We start from the raw sequence: 16,000 nt of genomic DNA, 5'->3' as shown, positions 1-16,000 counted from the left end.
ATAATGAGCCTAATCCAGTTTTGTTTCATGGATGCATGCATTTCTGTCACAAATGAGAGTTTTGTACTTCTCTGACTCAGAGAGATCTATTTTATAAAGGACAAAGACCAAACAATGGTAAGAACTTTATAGATTTCTAATTAAAAACACTTAAGTTAACTTTAGAAAACAGAAAGGAAACAGATATGAATGACGATTTTCAATTCAGTTTGTTTTGTTTACTGAGCATCTATGAATTGATTTTTTTTCACAACCCTTCTTGCACCCCTGGTCTCATACATTCCGCTCAGTGAATGTCCACCTAATATACTCTTATCCCTTGCTATTGCTTTTTTCTTAAACTCCCAGCACATCCTTGGTCCATAAGGTTCTGCCTGAGATTCTCCTTCTTCATCTTCCTCATTGGGCCATTCACTTCTGGAGTGCTGTTCTCTCAAGATCCAAAGCTCATAACCACCAAACACGCCCCTCCCCCCCTCCTCTGCACTTGGACTGAATATCTTTCGTTCCTTTCTCTTCACGTCTCAGATGAATGTCAGATCATCATTGAGACACGTACTTCCTGATCCCTTTTTAAAAAAATTTTTATTAGTTTAACACCATGAGGTACAGTTGTAGACTTACACATTTTTGTGCTTGGGTTTCAATTATGCAATGATCAAATACCCATCCCTCCACCAGTGCCCATTTTCCACCACCATGGATCCCAGTATCTCTCCCACCCCCCAACCCCCCATCCCCCCTGCCTCTGTGGCAGGGCATTCCCTTTTTTTCTCTCTCTCCTATTGGGTGTTGTGGTTTGCAAAGGAGGCAATGGGTGGCAATCATATTTGGTATATAGTCTACTTTCAGCATGCTTCTCCCATCCTGGGAGGATCCTCCCAACACCCTTTATTTGGTGCTCCCTTCTCTATCTGAGCTCCCTTTTCCCCTAGTATGTGTGGTTGGCCGCCAAGCCATGGAGTAAAATTCCTGGTACTAATCTCAGCCATTCTTGGATGTTAGTCTCCTATTTTGTTACTTTATGTTCCCCAGATGAATGCAATCTTTCTATGTCTATCCCTTTCTTTCTGAGTCATTTCGCTTAACATGATACTTTCCATGTAGTACCACTTGTATGTAAATTTCATGACCTTGTCTTTTCTAACAGCTACATAGTATTCCATTGTGTAAATGTACCAAAGTTTCTTTAATCGGTCATCTGTTCTCGGGCACACAGGTTTTTTCCAGATTCTGGCTATTGTAAAGAGTGCTGCAATGAACAAACAAGTGCAGATGTCAATTCAACTATACTTTTCTGCCTCTCTGGGATATATTTCCAGGAGTGGTATTGCTGGGTCAAATGGGAGCTCAATTTCTAATTTTTTGAGAATCGTCCATACTGTTTTCCAAAAGGGCTGAACCAGTTGGCATTCCCACCAGCACTGAAGGAGGGTCCCTTTCTCGCCACATCCGTATCAGCACCGGTTGCTTTTGTTCTTGTGGATGTGGGCCAGTCTCTGTGGTGTGAAATGATATCCCATTGTGGTTTTGATCTGAATCTCCCTGATAATTAATGATGTGGAGCATTTTCTCATATGCCTTTTAGCCATTCGAATTTCTTCTTTGAGAGTTTCTATTCATTTCATCGCCCCATTTTTTTAATGGGGTTGGGTGTTTCCTTCTTATGGAGTTCAACCAGTACTTTGTATATCCTTGATATCAACTCCTTGTCAGATGTGTATTTGGCGAATATCCTTTCCCATTCTGTAGACTGTCTTCATATTTTGGTCACTGTTTCTTTTGAGGTGCAGAAGTTTCTTAGTTTAAGATAGTCCCATTTGTCTATCTCTGTTTTCACTTGCTTGGCCAGCGGTGTGACATCTTTGAAGATACCATTAGCTTCAATGTCATGCAGGGTTTTGCCAACTTTTTCCTCAATGTACCTTATGGATTCTGATCTGATGTTGAGTTCTTTAATCCACTTTGATCTTACTTTTGTACATGGTGTTAGGCAGAGACCTGATCCCTTTTTAGGGCATCTTTCTTCCATAGCTAACTGTGCTTTCCCTTCATAGTATTTGTCACAATTATAGCCACTAATATTAGCATGTGTATTTCTTAAATATTTCTGCCTCAGGAGAGTAAGTTATGAGAGCAAGGTTAGTTGCCTTCTGTTGAACACATTATATAATTAGTGGACCATTCTGGCTACTTAGCATGTACTCAGTAGGTACATAGAGTTGATCTTTTCTCATAGTAAATGATATGAATATTATCCCTGAGGTCATGGAGCTCAGTGGTTCTGTTGATTGGTTAACTTTTAATGACTAGTTTATTAATAACTATACCATGTATAGAACAGTGTGATAGTGTGCAACATCATAAAAACAACACATAGTGGAATATCCTATTTCTGGAGCTTATCATTACCTGGATTCTGACAAGTCAATACATGTATTTTTTCTGCCTCCCTTTTACTTTTTAAATAACAAGATTTTAAATTGAGGTAATACCGGTTTATAAGACTGCAATTTTTTTCATTTCAGGAGTACAATGCTACTATGTCCACAACCATGGTACCCCCCATACACCCTCTTTCTTCTCTCTAGTCCACTCCCCTCCTCCTTGCCCTAGGGAACCCCAGTTTCATAGGTCTATGGTCTTATTCCTTTACTGCCATTTTTTTTAAAGACTGCAAGCTTATGAAGGGCTGGGCATACTGCTGTGGTACTTCTGGAATATTGTTTCCTGTCTTCTTTGATTAGAGAAAGTAGTGAAATAATAAAATGTTTTTGTTTCTCTAACATGTCATGCATGTCATGAATGCTCCATTTAAGTACATACCACTTTATTAAAGTTACCTATTGGGGCTAGTGAAATAGGTGAAAGGGGCAGAGAACATGTCTTGTATGCAAGAGACCCTGAATTTGACCCCCAGCACTGCATGGACCCCTAACACTGCCTGGTGCAGCTCTAGCAGACTCTAAGCACTGAGCTCTGAACCATCAGGTCCATACATGCAGGTTCAGTGTCACCAAGAATGGCATGAGGTCCTCTGAACACTTTAGGAAAGCCCTCCACAAAGTTCTCATTTACAGGTTTATTGGATTACTCTCTCTTCTATTTCTCTGTCTTCCATCTGATATAAACCAGGTCTAACCTGCTTAGCTTCTGAGATTGGGTATGATCAGGGTGATATGACCTGTACAGTCCTCTATCATTCTGTTGTTCTGACACTTATAAATGGGGTTCCACAATGTTTATTTGAAGACTCTTAAGTTTATCATGGTTAAGGCACCTGGGAAGAGCCAAAGGAGAGAAGCTTTACAGGGTGGTTGGAGGGGGGGGTTCATCTGGGGAAGAGGGATATGATGTCTGTGAAAGGGCTATGAGAAATTCCAGCAGTGGCAGAGGGTTGGCATGAGATGCTTCACAGGTGGTGGCTTTTTGATCACTGGCTTTTAATCACAGTCCAGACAAACACTCGGCAGAGAGATTGTATAGAAGATCTAAAAGCCAGATATGTTCATTGTTGGGGTGAGAATAGTTTTTACAGAGACTCCTAACCATGACATTTTGGCTTTGTACACTTAGTGGCACTCCACAGGAAACAGAATAGGAGAGATGACATGCAAACCCTGTCAGTCAGTAGGAGTGATGATAAGTGAGGGCACAAACCTGTACTCTCATAATAGAAGTACTCTGAGGATGGTGACAACCTGGCCCTATACAAGAAGGGAGTGAAAGCAGAAGATCTCTAAGGACGTGGTCTCAGATGTGACTGTCACCCCCTCCCGAGTTTTACATTCTTGGGAATCCACATTTGGTAATTATGTATCTCTAAAGTAGGAGTATATGTGCTATCCAATATACTTTTTTTTTTTTTTTTTTTTTTTGCTTTTTGGGTCACACTTGGCAATGCTAAGGTGTTATTTCTGGCTCTACTCAGGAATTACTCCTGGCAGTGCTTGGGGAACTATATGGGATGCTGGGGATCGAACCCAGGTCAGCTGCGTACAAGGCAAACACCCTCCCCACTGTGCGATTGCTCCAGCACTATCCAATATACTTTTGTAAGAAAAGAAAACATGCTTTCACCAAGGGGATGAACTGAAATAGAAGTTAAAAATTAAAATCTGGGAGTTGAAGTCCCAGCCTTGTCAGAGCTTCCTCAAGGACAGCCCCCAAACACTCATATTTATATACCGACACCTCCCACTGTGAAAGTCAGACAACGCTACTTTCTGCCTCACAAGGGTGTTGTGAAAATTAATTAGTTGGTGTTTCCCAGGACCTGCAAGGGTTTTGTGCAGTCCCTTGATAGGTGTCATCATTTATCCTGAACTTCCCACATAGTGCTAGAGGGCCCTCCCCAACTCCGCTGCTCCTTCTTGGCAATTGGAGGAAACAACCCAGAGATTTCTCCCTTTCTCCAAGACCCTGCTACTTCTTCCTCTGCATCTTTTCTGAACTTCTATCATTTACTCACTCCAATCTATTGCACATAAAGCATGCCCATTGTTGCTTAATAAGAAGCTAAGAAATATTTCATTATCTTTCCCTAAACTCCTCCACACCTTTCAATGGGTTTAGTTTCGTAACTCGGTGTGTTTGTAACTGTTCCTTTGAAGATGACTATCTACCTATGAAATTCTCAGGGTCAGGAGAAAAAGTCCATTGATAAAATTTTATATATCTATATATATGTATAGGAGTGGTGGCACATCAAGTGGTACACAGGGTTTATCACTTATCACTTAACTTCCCGTTAGTCGTCGATTTGCTCGAGCGGGCGCCAGTAACGTCTCCATTTGTCCCTGTCGCGTGCTAGTGTAGCCCAATGGCATCTCTTTGCTCCGGGAACATGGAGGGCCTCAAACCGATCGTTCATGATCTTGACAAAGAAGTCTGACCATCTGGTAGGTGGGCGGCCACGCGGTCTCTTGACATCCCGTGGAATCCAATCAGTAACAGCTCTAGTCCAACGGTCGTCTTTAAATCTCATTACGTGACCAGCCCATCTGATTTTCGACACCTTGGCAAATGAGACAGCGTCCCTGATCCTTGATCGTTGACGGATGTCAGAACTCCGGATTCGTTCTCTCATTTGAGTGAAATGTGATATTCCAAGCATAGCTCTTTCTATTCTTCTTTGGGAGACCTGAATGGCGTTCTCATCTTGTTTGCGTAGGGCCCAGGTCTCTGAGGCATATGTTAATGCAGGAAGAACAGTGGAATCAAAGAGATGTGCCCGGAGCCGGAGGTTCTTCGTCCTCTTAGCTATTTCTTCGACGTTCTTGAAGGCGTTCCAAGCCGCTCTCTTCCTCCTGCGCAGCTCGGGTGCCAGGTCATTTGTCATGTTGACCTCTCGACCTAGGTACACATAGCTGTTGCATTCGGAGATGGTCGTTCCATTGAGAGCGAATGGGGCGTCAGGAACAAGGCTGTTTCTCATAAACATTGTCTTCGTAAGATTCAGCTGTAGTCCTACCTTTCCACACTCACGGTCAAAGTCGGCCAGCATTTGTGCCGCTTGGCTGATGTTTGGTGTTATTAAAACAATGTCATCAGCAAAGCGGAGGTGGTGTAGTTGCTGACCATCTATCTTCACTCCCATTCCTTCCCATTCCAGTCGTCGCATGATGTTCTCGAGGGTGACACTGAAGAGTTTCGGTGAAATGGTATCACCCTGCCGCACCCCTCTCTTGACATCAACGATCACTTCTTTGTAGAATGGTGAGATCCTGGTAGTGAATTCGCAATACAGCTCACGGAGGATCCTGATGTATTGGGCTTGAATGCCTTGATTGGCTAGGGCTTCAATGACCGCTTCCGTCTCAACAGAATCAAAGGCCTTCTTTAAATCAATGAACGTTAAGCAGAGCGGCATCTTGAACTCCCGAGAAACCTCAATGAGCTTGGTTATCGTGTGGATATGGTCGATGGTGCTGAATCCTTTGCGGAACCCTGCTTGCTCACAGGGTTTACATCTCGGTTTATCTACCAGGAACACCACTGGTGGTGGTCAGGGGAATCATATGTGATTTCAAGAATTGGCCGTGTGCAAGGCAGACAACTTCATCCTTGTACTATCTCTTAGGCCCTTATTTTCAAATCTTTCCATCCTTCTCTGATGTCTCCCTTACTCTCAAGTCAATAAATAGACTATGAGCTTTTATTCCAGGAACTTGAATTAACTGGGATAAGGGCTTTAGCAGGTTGAGCAGATCCTGCTTTGGGAGAGACCTTCATGAAGAAAACACTGATCTATGAACAAAAGAAAGTCACACTTGGGGGGTTGAAATGAAGGGATGACTATCACCACTTTCTTGTTACAAGAATTATCTCAGGAGTCGGGAAACTAATAGTCAGGTTGGGGGCTTAGATACGTTCTTTGTCTTAGAAAAAGATCTAGAGCCCACCATTTCCAGATTCAGTATACCACTTTTGGAGATGATGTCACTGAGAACATTAGTATTTCTGGATGGTAGACAACGACTACCACTGGAAAAACTTTCTCAATTCAACTGCTAGCAATGAACAGTTTATTTTAGATATTGTAGAAATTATGGTTAAAAAAATTCTCTTGATGACTACAACTAACACTGGGAATTTATAGAACATCAAAGGACTAACACTTTGGGATTTTGAGATAAGAATCAGCCCATAAAAGAATGTATACGGTCATTTGATTTTCCTTTCTCTTAAATTTCTTATAACACACTTGGGTCTGAATAGTGTCTAGAGAGAGGAAAGTGTTTAGATTACAGATTATGACCCCAAACTAAATATGATAAAGGTAGCACTGTCCTCCTTCCTCCTGTTGTTCATCAATTTGCTCGAGTGGGCATCAGTAACGTCTCCATTGTGAGACTTGTTGTTACTGTTTTTGGCATATCAAATATGCCACAGGGATTTTGCCAGGCTCTGCCGTTTGGGCGGGATACTCTTGGGTAGCTTGCAGGGCTCTCCAAGAGGGACAGAGGAATCAAACCTGGGTTGGCCGGGTGCAAGGCAAATGCCCTACCAGCTGTCATATTGCTCCAGTCCAAGATAAAGGCAATGTGCCTTTATAAGGAGACATAGATCCTTCAAGATGCTTCCTTTGTGTAGAGATTTGCATTTCCACTAGGGTGAAAGATTAGCATCTGAAGCACTTAGATGAGTCATACACAATGTTTCTACTTCTTGCTTGTTAAAGAAAACATGGAGAACTTTGTCCAGCTTGCTTTAGCACGGACTGTGTCTGTGGGGAAAATCAAATAACCTCCCCAGTGTCTTAATCCTTATCTTAAAAGGGAGGCCAGGGGACTTTGAGATTATTGGGGACTTAAAGATATGTCAACCAATTATATTAATTTTTATCCTAATTTGAAACTTATACATTTCATGAGACACCAGGGATACTTAAATATGAATATGGAATTAGTACTGAATAACTAATTATCATTAATTTTATGGTGTGATAATGGTATTAAAGTTATGGTATTTAAAAATTTTTCTTTGAGATATACTAAAATATTTACAGCTGAAATAATCTGATGGCTTCAATTTATTTCAGTGTAGTATGGGAGTGGCAGGAGTGAGTGGTAGTATGATGTAACAAGATTGATCATGAATGAATAATTGTTGAAGTTAGTAGTGATTTAATGGAAATTTAGCATATATTTTCCTTAATTTGATGTTATTGTACTGCAAATAATGTTAGTCAAAAGTAATCTGTGGTCCACTTATGTATTCAATTTTTTTCTGCACCCAACACTGCTCACTCCTTGCTCTGTGCTTTTACTTTGGTGGTGCTTGGGGGGACCATATGTGGGTATCAAACCAGGGTTGACTTCATTTAAGGCAAGCACCTTACCTCAATACTATCTCTCCAGGCCCATCGGTGGTCCTTTTAAACTCACAGTAAAATTCTGATTTGAGAATCACAAGTAAAAAAACTTAGTTTTTGGTAAAATGGGATTTTTTTGGTTGTTATTTTGGTGATGATTATCATCAGTAGGAAGGAGAAAAACTAAAGTATGCTCAGTAAGTTCACTAAGGACATCAAACACAGTAGACCAGCCTTTGGATAACAGGAATTTCCTATTGATGACAAAGTATATTTTCAGTGAAGAATGATTCATGATTTATAAAACTATTTTATGTTCTCTGTGTATGTGTGTGTGAAAAAATAGGTGTAACACTCAAAAATATGAAAATAATGTATAAAAAGATAATTACATTAAGGAAATGCAAGACTTCTCTGACATGAGTGAAAAAAATCAATAAGCTGTTTAGTAATGTAAGTGCTTGCCAAAAAGTCTTTCAGAAACTACTGCTAAGCTGGAACTTTTCTCTCCTTTAAAAGGAAATTGTAATTCCCTTAATCATTACTTCTGACAAATTTAATAAATTTTGTGCTTAACTATTACTTTTTCTAAGGATAAGACCTTTCCTTTGTTTTCAGTTATAGTAGGTGAGAATCTCACTGAAAAATTTCCTCCTGCTCAAAATTTGTTTACGTGCAATAAGCTTATAGGCATCTCCTTGGATCACCCTAATCTTTCCTCTCTTCTTGCCCTTTCTTATACTTATCACCTTTCCTTTAAACTTCCTGCAAACATTAAATAGCTTCCCTGCTGTGGTTAAAAGCCACTTGACTTCCAAAGTATTGTAGTTAATCTTTAAAGACTGTGGTATCAGCTGGGTCACTGGGGCTAGCCAAAGGGAATGGATCATCTTCAAACTGGACTTAAAATAGCCCCACACCCGAGCCTTGAGCCTTCAGTGGCAGCTAACCCCCTGGGTCCTGTCTTAGTGGATTTGGGTTACTTGCTGAAGACTCACCTGGTTCTCAGGTGACTCTTAAGAACCCATGCCACTTGAGTCACCTGTTATTTTTAGATTTGGGAAACAGGAGGCTGATTTAGAAGAGGGGCTAAGAAATTGGTAGCATCTCATCTTTAAGTAATTAAAATTTTTATTGAGGGAAACTGGTTTACAATAATTTTCATATTCTTATTTTATGCTTGCAATGTTTCTTCATTACTCCCACCACAAAAGTGTCAGTAACTGTGCATTACTCTCTCAAGATCCCTTCTCCCTTCCCTCCTTTGACTTCACAGAACCTCTTTATTCCCCAGCCACATCTCAGAATTTGTTTCCACAGGGGACTGTCTAATGACTTGTTTCCTTATACTCACAAAATAAGCAAATGCAGCAACTGTCTTTTGCTCTCGAACTCACTTCACTTAGATCCTCCCAATTCTATCCAGATTGCAGTGAACTGCATGATTTCATCCTTCTTATAGCTGAATAGTATTCCATTGTGAATATATATCACAATTTCATTATCTTACTCATCTGTTGTTGGGCACATGTGTTGTTTCCAGACCTTGGCTAATGTGAGCAATTCTGTGATACATATATGTGTACATACATCCTGGCAGATTAATGTTCTAGTATTGGAGTAGATACCCAGAAGGGAACTTGCTAGGTCATGTGGATGTTTCATTTTTAATTTTCTGAGGAATCTCCGCACTGTTTTCTCTAAGGATTGGACTTGACAATATTCCCAACAGTGTCTTTGTTTTTAATATCGGTCTTAAGAATTCTTAGTATCCTCTCTTAATTCTGTGAGGAAAAGCAATAAATATGCATTCCTATGGGAAGGGGATGTAGTTCAGCAATAGCACTTGCCTTGCATGTGGTGAGATCCTGGGTTTGAAACTTGGAACTATAAAGGGGAAAAAATGCAGTACTACCAAAAATGCTATAATAAAAGGCAGTACAAGTATGTAAGTCTCTGAGTTCAGAAAAGTTGCATTCATTTTATTATATATTACTGAAACTTTTCTGCAACATCACTATCTCCTAATTGAAAAGCCAAGTAAATTAACTGTGAGACTTTCTGTCTTCCTGACTCGTTGTTAGTGATAGCTACTTCTTTCTGATTGATATTCTCTTCTCATTTGAATTTTGGATACCATATTATTTGAACTCTTATTCTACTTTCCTGACTGTATTTTCCAAGTTCTTTTAAGAGCTTGTTCACTCATTCTACCATTAAATGTATGCACTGGAGAGGAAGTTGGTAGCTAAGTTTCATCAATTCTTTCTTTCTGGTGTTTGGAGCAGCAGCTCATCCTCTCCATGTCAGCTGTAACCAGGACCTTGCTACTTAGGTATGGCCATCATCATAACAACTTACACTTTCGCTTACTTGAATCTTTCTTGTTTCATATTTAATTGTATGTATGGGTGTATTGCCTATATATAATTCTTATGAAATTAATATATATAATAAATATAAAATATATATTAATATATATATTTATATGAATTTGGGCCACACCTGCCAGTGCTCAGAGATCACTCCTGGCTCTATACTCAGGGATCAATTCTGGTGGTGCTCAGGAGATTACATGGAGTGCTGGGGAAAGAATCTAAGTTGGCTTCATGCAAGGGAAACTCCCCGCCTGCTCTTCTATTGCTCTGGCCCTTATTTATTTTTGTTCTTTTTTGGGTCACACCCAGTGATGCACAGGGGTTACTCCTGGCTCTGCACTTAGCAATTACTCCTGGCAGTGCTCAGGGTATGATATGGGATGCTGGTAGTCGAACCCGGGTCGGCTGCATGCATGGCAAACACCTTACCCGCTGTGCTATCACTCCAGCTGCCCTTATTTTTTTCTTAGCAAAGTATTTTCAGTGTAAAACTCATTAGACTTCATATTTTTTCCTACAAATCTTATCTCCCTTAGCTTTGCATAATGATTGCTGTTAACTAGACTCTAATAATTAGCATTTCTTGACAATACCAGAAATGAGCCTTCTTTTTTTTTTTCTTTTTGGGTCACACTTGGCGATGCACAGAGGTTATTCCTGGCTCTGCACTCAGGAATTACCCCTGGCAGTGCTCAGGGGACCATATGGGATGCTGGTCGGCCACGTGCAAGGCAAATGCCCACCTGCTGTGCTACTGCTCCAGCCCTGAGTCTTCTTCCATCAGCAACACTTGTGCTTAAGCCCTGAGTCTTCTTCCATCAGCAACACTTGTGCTTACCCTCCAGGCTTATGTTCTTGTATGCCAGCTTTGTTCATTATTATTCTAATCTACAGCCATCCTTTAGGGCCAGGTACCCCTCCCCCCTTCCCACTCTCAAACACCCTCTTGCTCTCATATTCAACTCCTACCTCTCAGCATCTACATTCCACAGAGGAGCGCTAAAGTAAATACAGTGTGAATGATTAGTTGATGTTGATTGGGTATATTCTCATTTCCCCCAGATTTTATCTTTTTCTGTGGTGGGAACTTAAGCAGGAGTGCAGTCATTACTACTGACTCATAGTCCACAGCACTGCACTCTACCACCATTTGCCTTCTGGGAAGATCTAATTAACCCGTGTATAGAGGAAGGAATAGAGACAGTGTTTTTATCTACCTTTGGTTTATTTAGGTTTTAACCTTGTCATGTCTGGAGCCAAGTCTCAGTGTTCTCTTCCCAGTGGAAAGCACCAGCATTCAGGCTGGCAATGCAGCTCAACACATGCTTCTCATGTATGAGGTCTTGGTTTGCTGGCATGCCAAAAAACAAAAACAAACCCCTACCAGCACGGTTTCAGTCTTGCAATTGAGGGACCAGGGTATCATTTTCAATGCTGCCCTTTCCCTCACTGTCCTAGGTCCACCACTGCGCTCAGTTATGATTACTTCTTCCACTATTTTCATGGCTTCTGTACCACAGTTTACACTCATTAGCTTTAGTTCAAAGGACCACATTTACTATCTGCTTAAGAGTTTTAAGTAGTTTAAGTAGTTTAAACTACTTTTATCTGTACCAACTTGCCCTCCAGTTAAAACAAGGGTTTTTGAATGCAAATCTTATCATCAGTGCTACACCCAAGGCTTTTTAAACTTAATGTAACAAATCCCCAGATCTTTCTCCTTCTTATTCTTTACCTAGTTAGCTCTTATCCATTTTTTTTTAACCTTTTATCTCAATTATTATTGCCTCAGGAAAGTATTCCTTAACCTTTTCTGACCAAGGAAGATCTCTCTACTTTATATAATTTCAGCATCAAGCAACCGTCTTTCATTACTTATCAGGATCGAATTAAATATTTATTTTTGTGATTGCTGTGATCTGTTTAATACATTTCCCACAGGACCAAATGTTTAGACAGAGATAAGTTCAGTTTCTCACATTTATCTACAGAACAAAACACTTCAAAAACAATTGTTAAGTGAACAACTGAATGATAACTACTGATGATATCTGGCCATTGCACTTTGGGGAAGGGTTTGATGTCAACCTGTAGACAGTCAACCTCCATTAATTCTCATCACATTTGTGCCAGCCATACTGGGATCCTAGCCTGGTGTTTTCATGATAACTGCGTGGACAAACTACAATTGGCAGATTGTCACAGTCACCCCTAACTGCCTCTTAGCCCCTAACTGCCTCTTAGCACCTGGATCTAAGTTGTCAGTACTATGTCAGTACAGTGAAGAGCTACAAACTGAAATCCACACTGATGGGCAACAGAAACATTGATGTCTGAACACTATGGAGTAAATTCAAGTGAAAATAAGAACACAGCATATTTTAAACTGTATTGTATTTAAGGGCAGATATGGTGTAGATATGCTGACTCTTTTTGGGACAAGTACTCTGCACCTGACTCAGTGTTCTAATGATCCTTACCATAAAGTAAAGAATGATTAAAGTGGGTCTAGTGTGAGTTTCACCAGAGCCCACATCTGAATTACCCAAAGGGCTAGTTATAAGACACTGTTGCCTTCAGGAGTCTTGCACAACAAGAATTTCCAAGGTAGTATAATAAACAAAACTGATTAATTTTCAGTACAATGACTGTCATTCCCATTATTCATGGATTTGCTCGAGCAGGCCCAGTAACGTATCCATTGTGACAATTGTTACTGTGTTTGTCATACTGAATACACCACGAGGAGCTTGCCAGGCTCTGCTATGCGGGTGAGATACTTGCCGGGCTCTCCGAGAGGGGCCGAGGAATTGAACTCGGGTCAGCCATGTTGGCTGCTTGCAAGGCAAACGCCCTACCCGCTGTGCTATCGGGCTGGAGTACAATGACAAAAGGGAATAAATGTTCATTAATATTTTTCAACTATCATTTGAAAGGGTCAAAATTCTTGTGGGTATGTGCAAGAGAGAATTAACGGATAGATTAAAAAATGAGGAATAATTACTTTTCTTGAATAAAAGACTCTGGGGTATAATGACTTAGCTGGAATAAATCTTAAAATGTCATTTATTTGCAAAATACTACAAAGTGGCTTGGTAATAATTCACAGAATTCATAAAGACTTAAAAGACTGCTGCTTTAATGGAGGTTTTTTTTCTATTTCACTTAATAAGATCACCTTAATAATTCATGTTTGGCAATACCTTTAATGAGCAACAAAATCTCGTGTATCTCATTTAAACTTGGCAACTCTGCTGACAGTTAATATAGTCTTTTCCCTCTGAGCCAGCAACTGCAGAGCAGCCTAGGCTGTTAGTAACTAAAACCTTCCCATTTATGATAATCCCAAGAAAAATTATGCCCTACATGAATAGTGAATTTTTATGGTCATTTCCTAGAAGATTTATTCATTTTTTTCATTTGGGGGAGGGTGAAATAACAATAAAGAGCCCAAACTAGAATTTAATTTTTCATAGACTGCAATGATTGTTCTACTTGTTTTTTAATGGCAGCAATATAAGCAATGTTCTTGGAGGGAACAAGATTTTCTGTCAAGACTTTAAAGCTTTCCGATGATTAGAATCTTAGTTGCTAAAATCAAGAGAGGGGCAGGAGCAAATTTATACAACACTACCCTAGCAGAAAAGGCAAATTCTTTGCATTTCTCAAACAGGAGCACATATACAAAGATAATTTATATTTAACTACCTTACCAGTATTTTCTATGCGGCCAGGCACACTTCCTTTGGGCTGGAGCGATAGCACAGCTATCCTGGGTAAGGCGTTTGCCTTGCATGGGGCCGATCCAGGTTCAATTCCTCCGCCCCTCTTTGAGAGCCCGCCAAGCTACTGAGAGTATCCTGCCCTCATGGCAAATCCTGGCAAGCTACCCGTGATGTATTTGATATGCCAAAAACAATTACAACAAGTCTCACAAGTTGTTGTGAGATGTTACTGGTGCCCGCTTGAGCAAACTGAAGAACAATGGGAAGACAGTGCTACAGTGCTACCAGTATTTTCCAGGAAATTTTATTAAGCCATTATAACTTCTTAAAGATAATATGAATGGGGAAATTACAATGGCTGTTCACAGGAAAGAATGTTCCAGGTGATAATGCTCTTAAACTATGGGTTCAAAATAACATAAAAAATAATCAGATACTAATTTTAATCACAGTTATTTGCTATATCTATTTATACGACACCATTTATTACTATGTTTACAGAAAGTAGTCTGATTGACAGAAAGCAGATACCATTTGAAACTACTTTAATCCAAGGATCCCGTTTTAAATTTAAGACTTGATACTCACAAATCTAAATCAATTGGAGAAGATGACGGATCCAGCACTGTTCTTTTGTATAGGCTATTCTCTAAAAATAGTAGGGGCCAGAGAGATAGTACAGTAGCTAAGGCACGTGGCTGACCTGAGTTCAATCCTGGCACCCCACATGGTCTTCTCAGCCTTTCAGAAGTGATCCCTGAGTGCAGAGCCAGAATAAGGCCTGAGCAGAGCCAGGAGTGGCTCCCAAACAAAAACCAACCAACCACCACCACCACAACAACAGAAAATAAAAAATATCTGAATTAAGAATCAGCCATGGCTTGGATTTTGGGAGAACATAAAACAATGTCACTACAAAAACTGGTTTCTATTATACTTAAGATTGTCTTAATAAAGCATGCTGGCAATGATGTAAGTTAGCAACAGAGTCTCCTGCATCTCATTTTGTACTTGCTATGCTAAAATCTGACATGCTAAATTACCTCACATTTGGGTTCACTACATGCAGAAGCATCCATACCTGGTGTAAGGAGGGAGAGGTAGAGTGATTCTGGTCCACTTGTTGAAAGTGTCTGATACCAGGATTCGCTGCAGGTGATAGCGGTTGCATTCTACATTGGTAGGCAGACAGTCCCGTACCAGTGGGTGCCAGGATAATCCAAGATCCACTGAGTATTCCAACTCAATAGCTGAAACAGGAAGCATTATTCTGAATAGAAATACATGGATGCGCTCACAGGCACCATAATTACTTATGTTTTAACTTCAGTCAAAGATTTCTTTGAAGGGGATAGAGTCATGTGAAACAAAAACTTTTCTGAATTACTCCTTATACTGAGAAGTTTTTAAAAGAATCATAACAAAACTATTGCTTCATGGACAGTCGGAGCAGCATCTGCAAGTTGTAACTTATATGTATTTATTAATGTAATAGCTAGAGGATGGGCTGGAGCGACAGTACAGCAGGTAGGGCGTTTGCCTTGCATGCAGCCAACATGGCCAACCCGAGTTCGATTCCTCTGCCCCTCTTGGAGAGCCCGGCAAGCTACAGAGAGTATCTCGCCTGCACAGCAAAGCCTGGCAAGTTCCCTGTGATGTATTCGATATGCCAAGCACAGTAACAACAAAGTCTCACGATGGAGACATTACTGGGTCCACTCGAGAAAACTGATGAACAATGGGAGGACAGTGATACAGTGATATAGTGATAGCTAGAGGACAGGCTGGAGCAATAGCACAGCAGGTAAAGTATTTGCCTTACACGCAGCCAACCAGGCTGACCCGAGTTCAATTCCTCCACTTTTGATTCCTCCGCCCTTCTCGGATTGCCTGGCAAGCTACCAAGAGTATCTTGCCCGCATGGCAAAGCCTGGCAAGCTACCTTTGATGTATCTGATATGCCAAACACAGTAACAAGTCTCACAATGTTACTGGGCCCGCTTGAGCAATTCCATGAACAATGGGAGGACAGTGACAGTGACAGCTAGTGGAATACCATATAAATTACACATATCTGAATA

At 40.5% G+C, this 16,000-nt stretch overlaps 1 protein-coding gene across 1 annotated transcript in view; it reads right to left on the bottom strand.

Moving 5' to 3' along the window:
• Positions 1-16,000, bottom strand: part of RELN (reelin) — a 511,483-nt gene that overhangs the window by 51,888 nt on the left and 443,595 nt on the right. Inside the window, exon 46 of the mRNA XM_056118569.1 lies at positions 15,001-15,169. Coding sequence (XP_055974544.1) covers positions 15,001-15,169 — 169 coding nt within the window. The remainder of the gene's footprint in view (positions 1-15,000; positions 15,170-16,000) is intronic.

This window comes from Sorex fumeus, unplaced genomic scaffold (assembly GCF_029834395.1).
Source record: "Sorex fumeus unplaced genomic scaffold, SorFum_2.1 ptg000037l, whole genome shotgun sequence".
Lineage (NCBI taxonomy): Eukaryota > Metazoa > Chordata > Mammalia > Eulipotyphla > Soricidae > Sorex > Sorex fumeus.
Note: the sequence above shows the minus strand (reverse complement) of the source record. Positions and strands in the feature narration are given on the sequence as shown.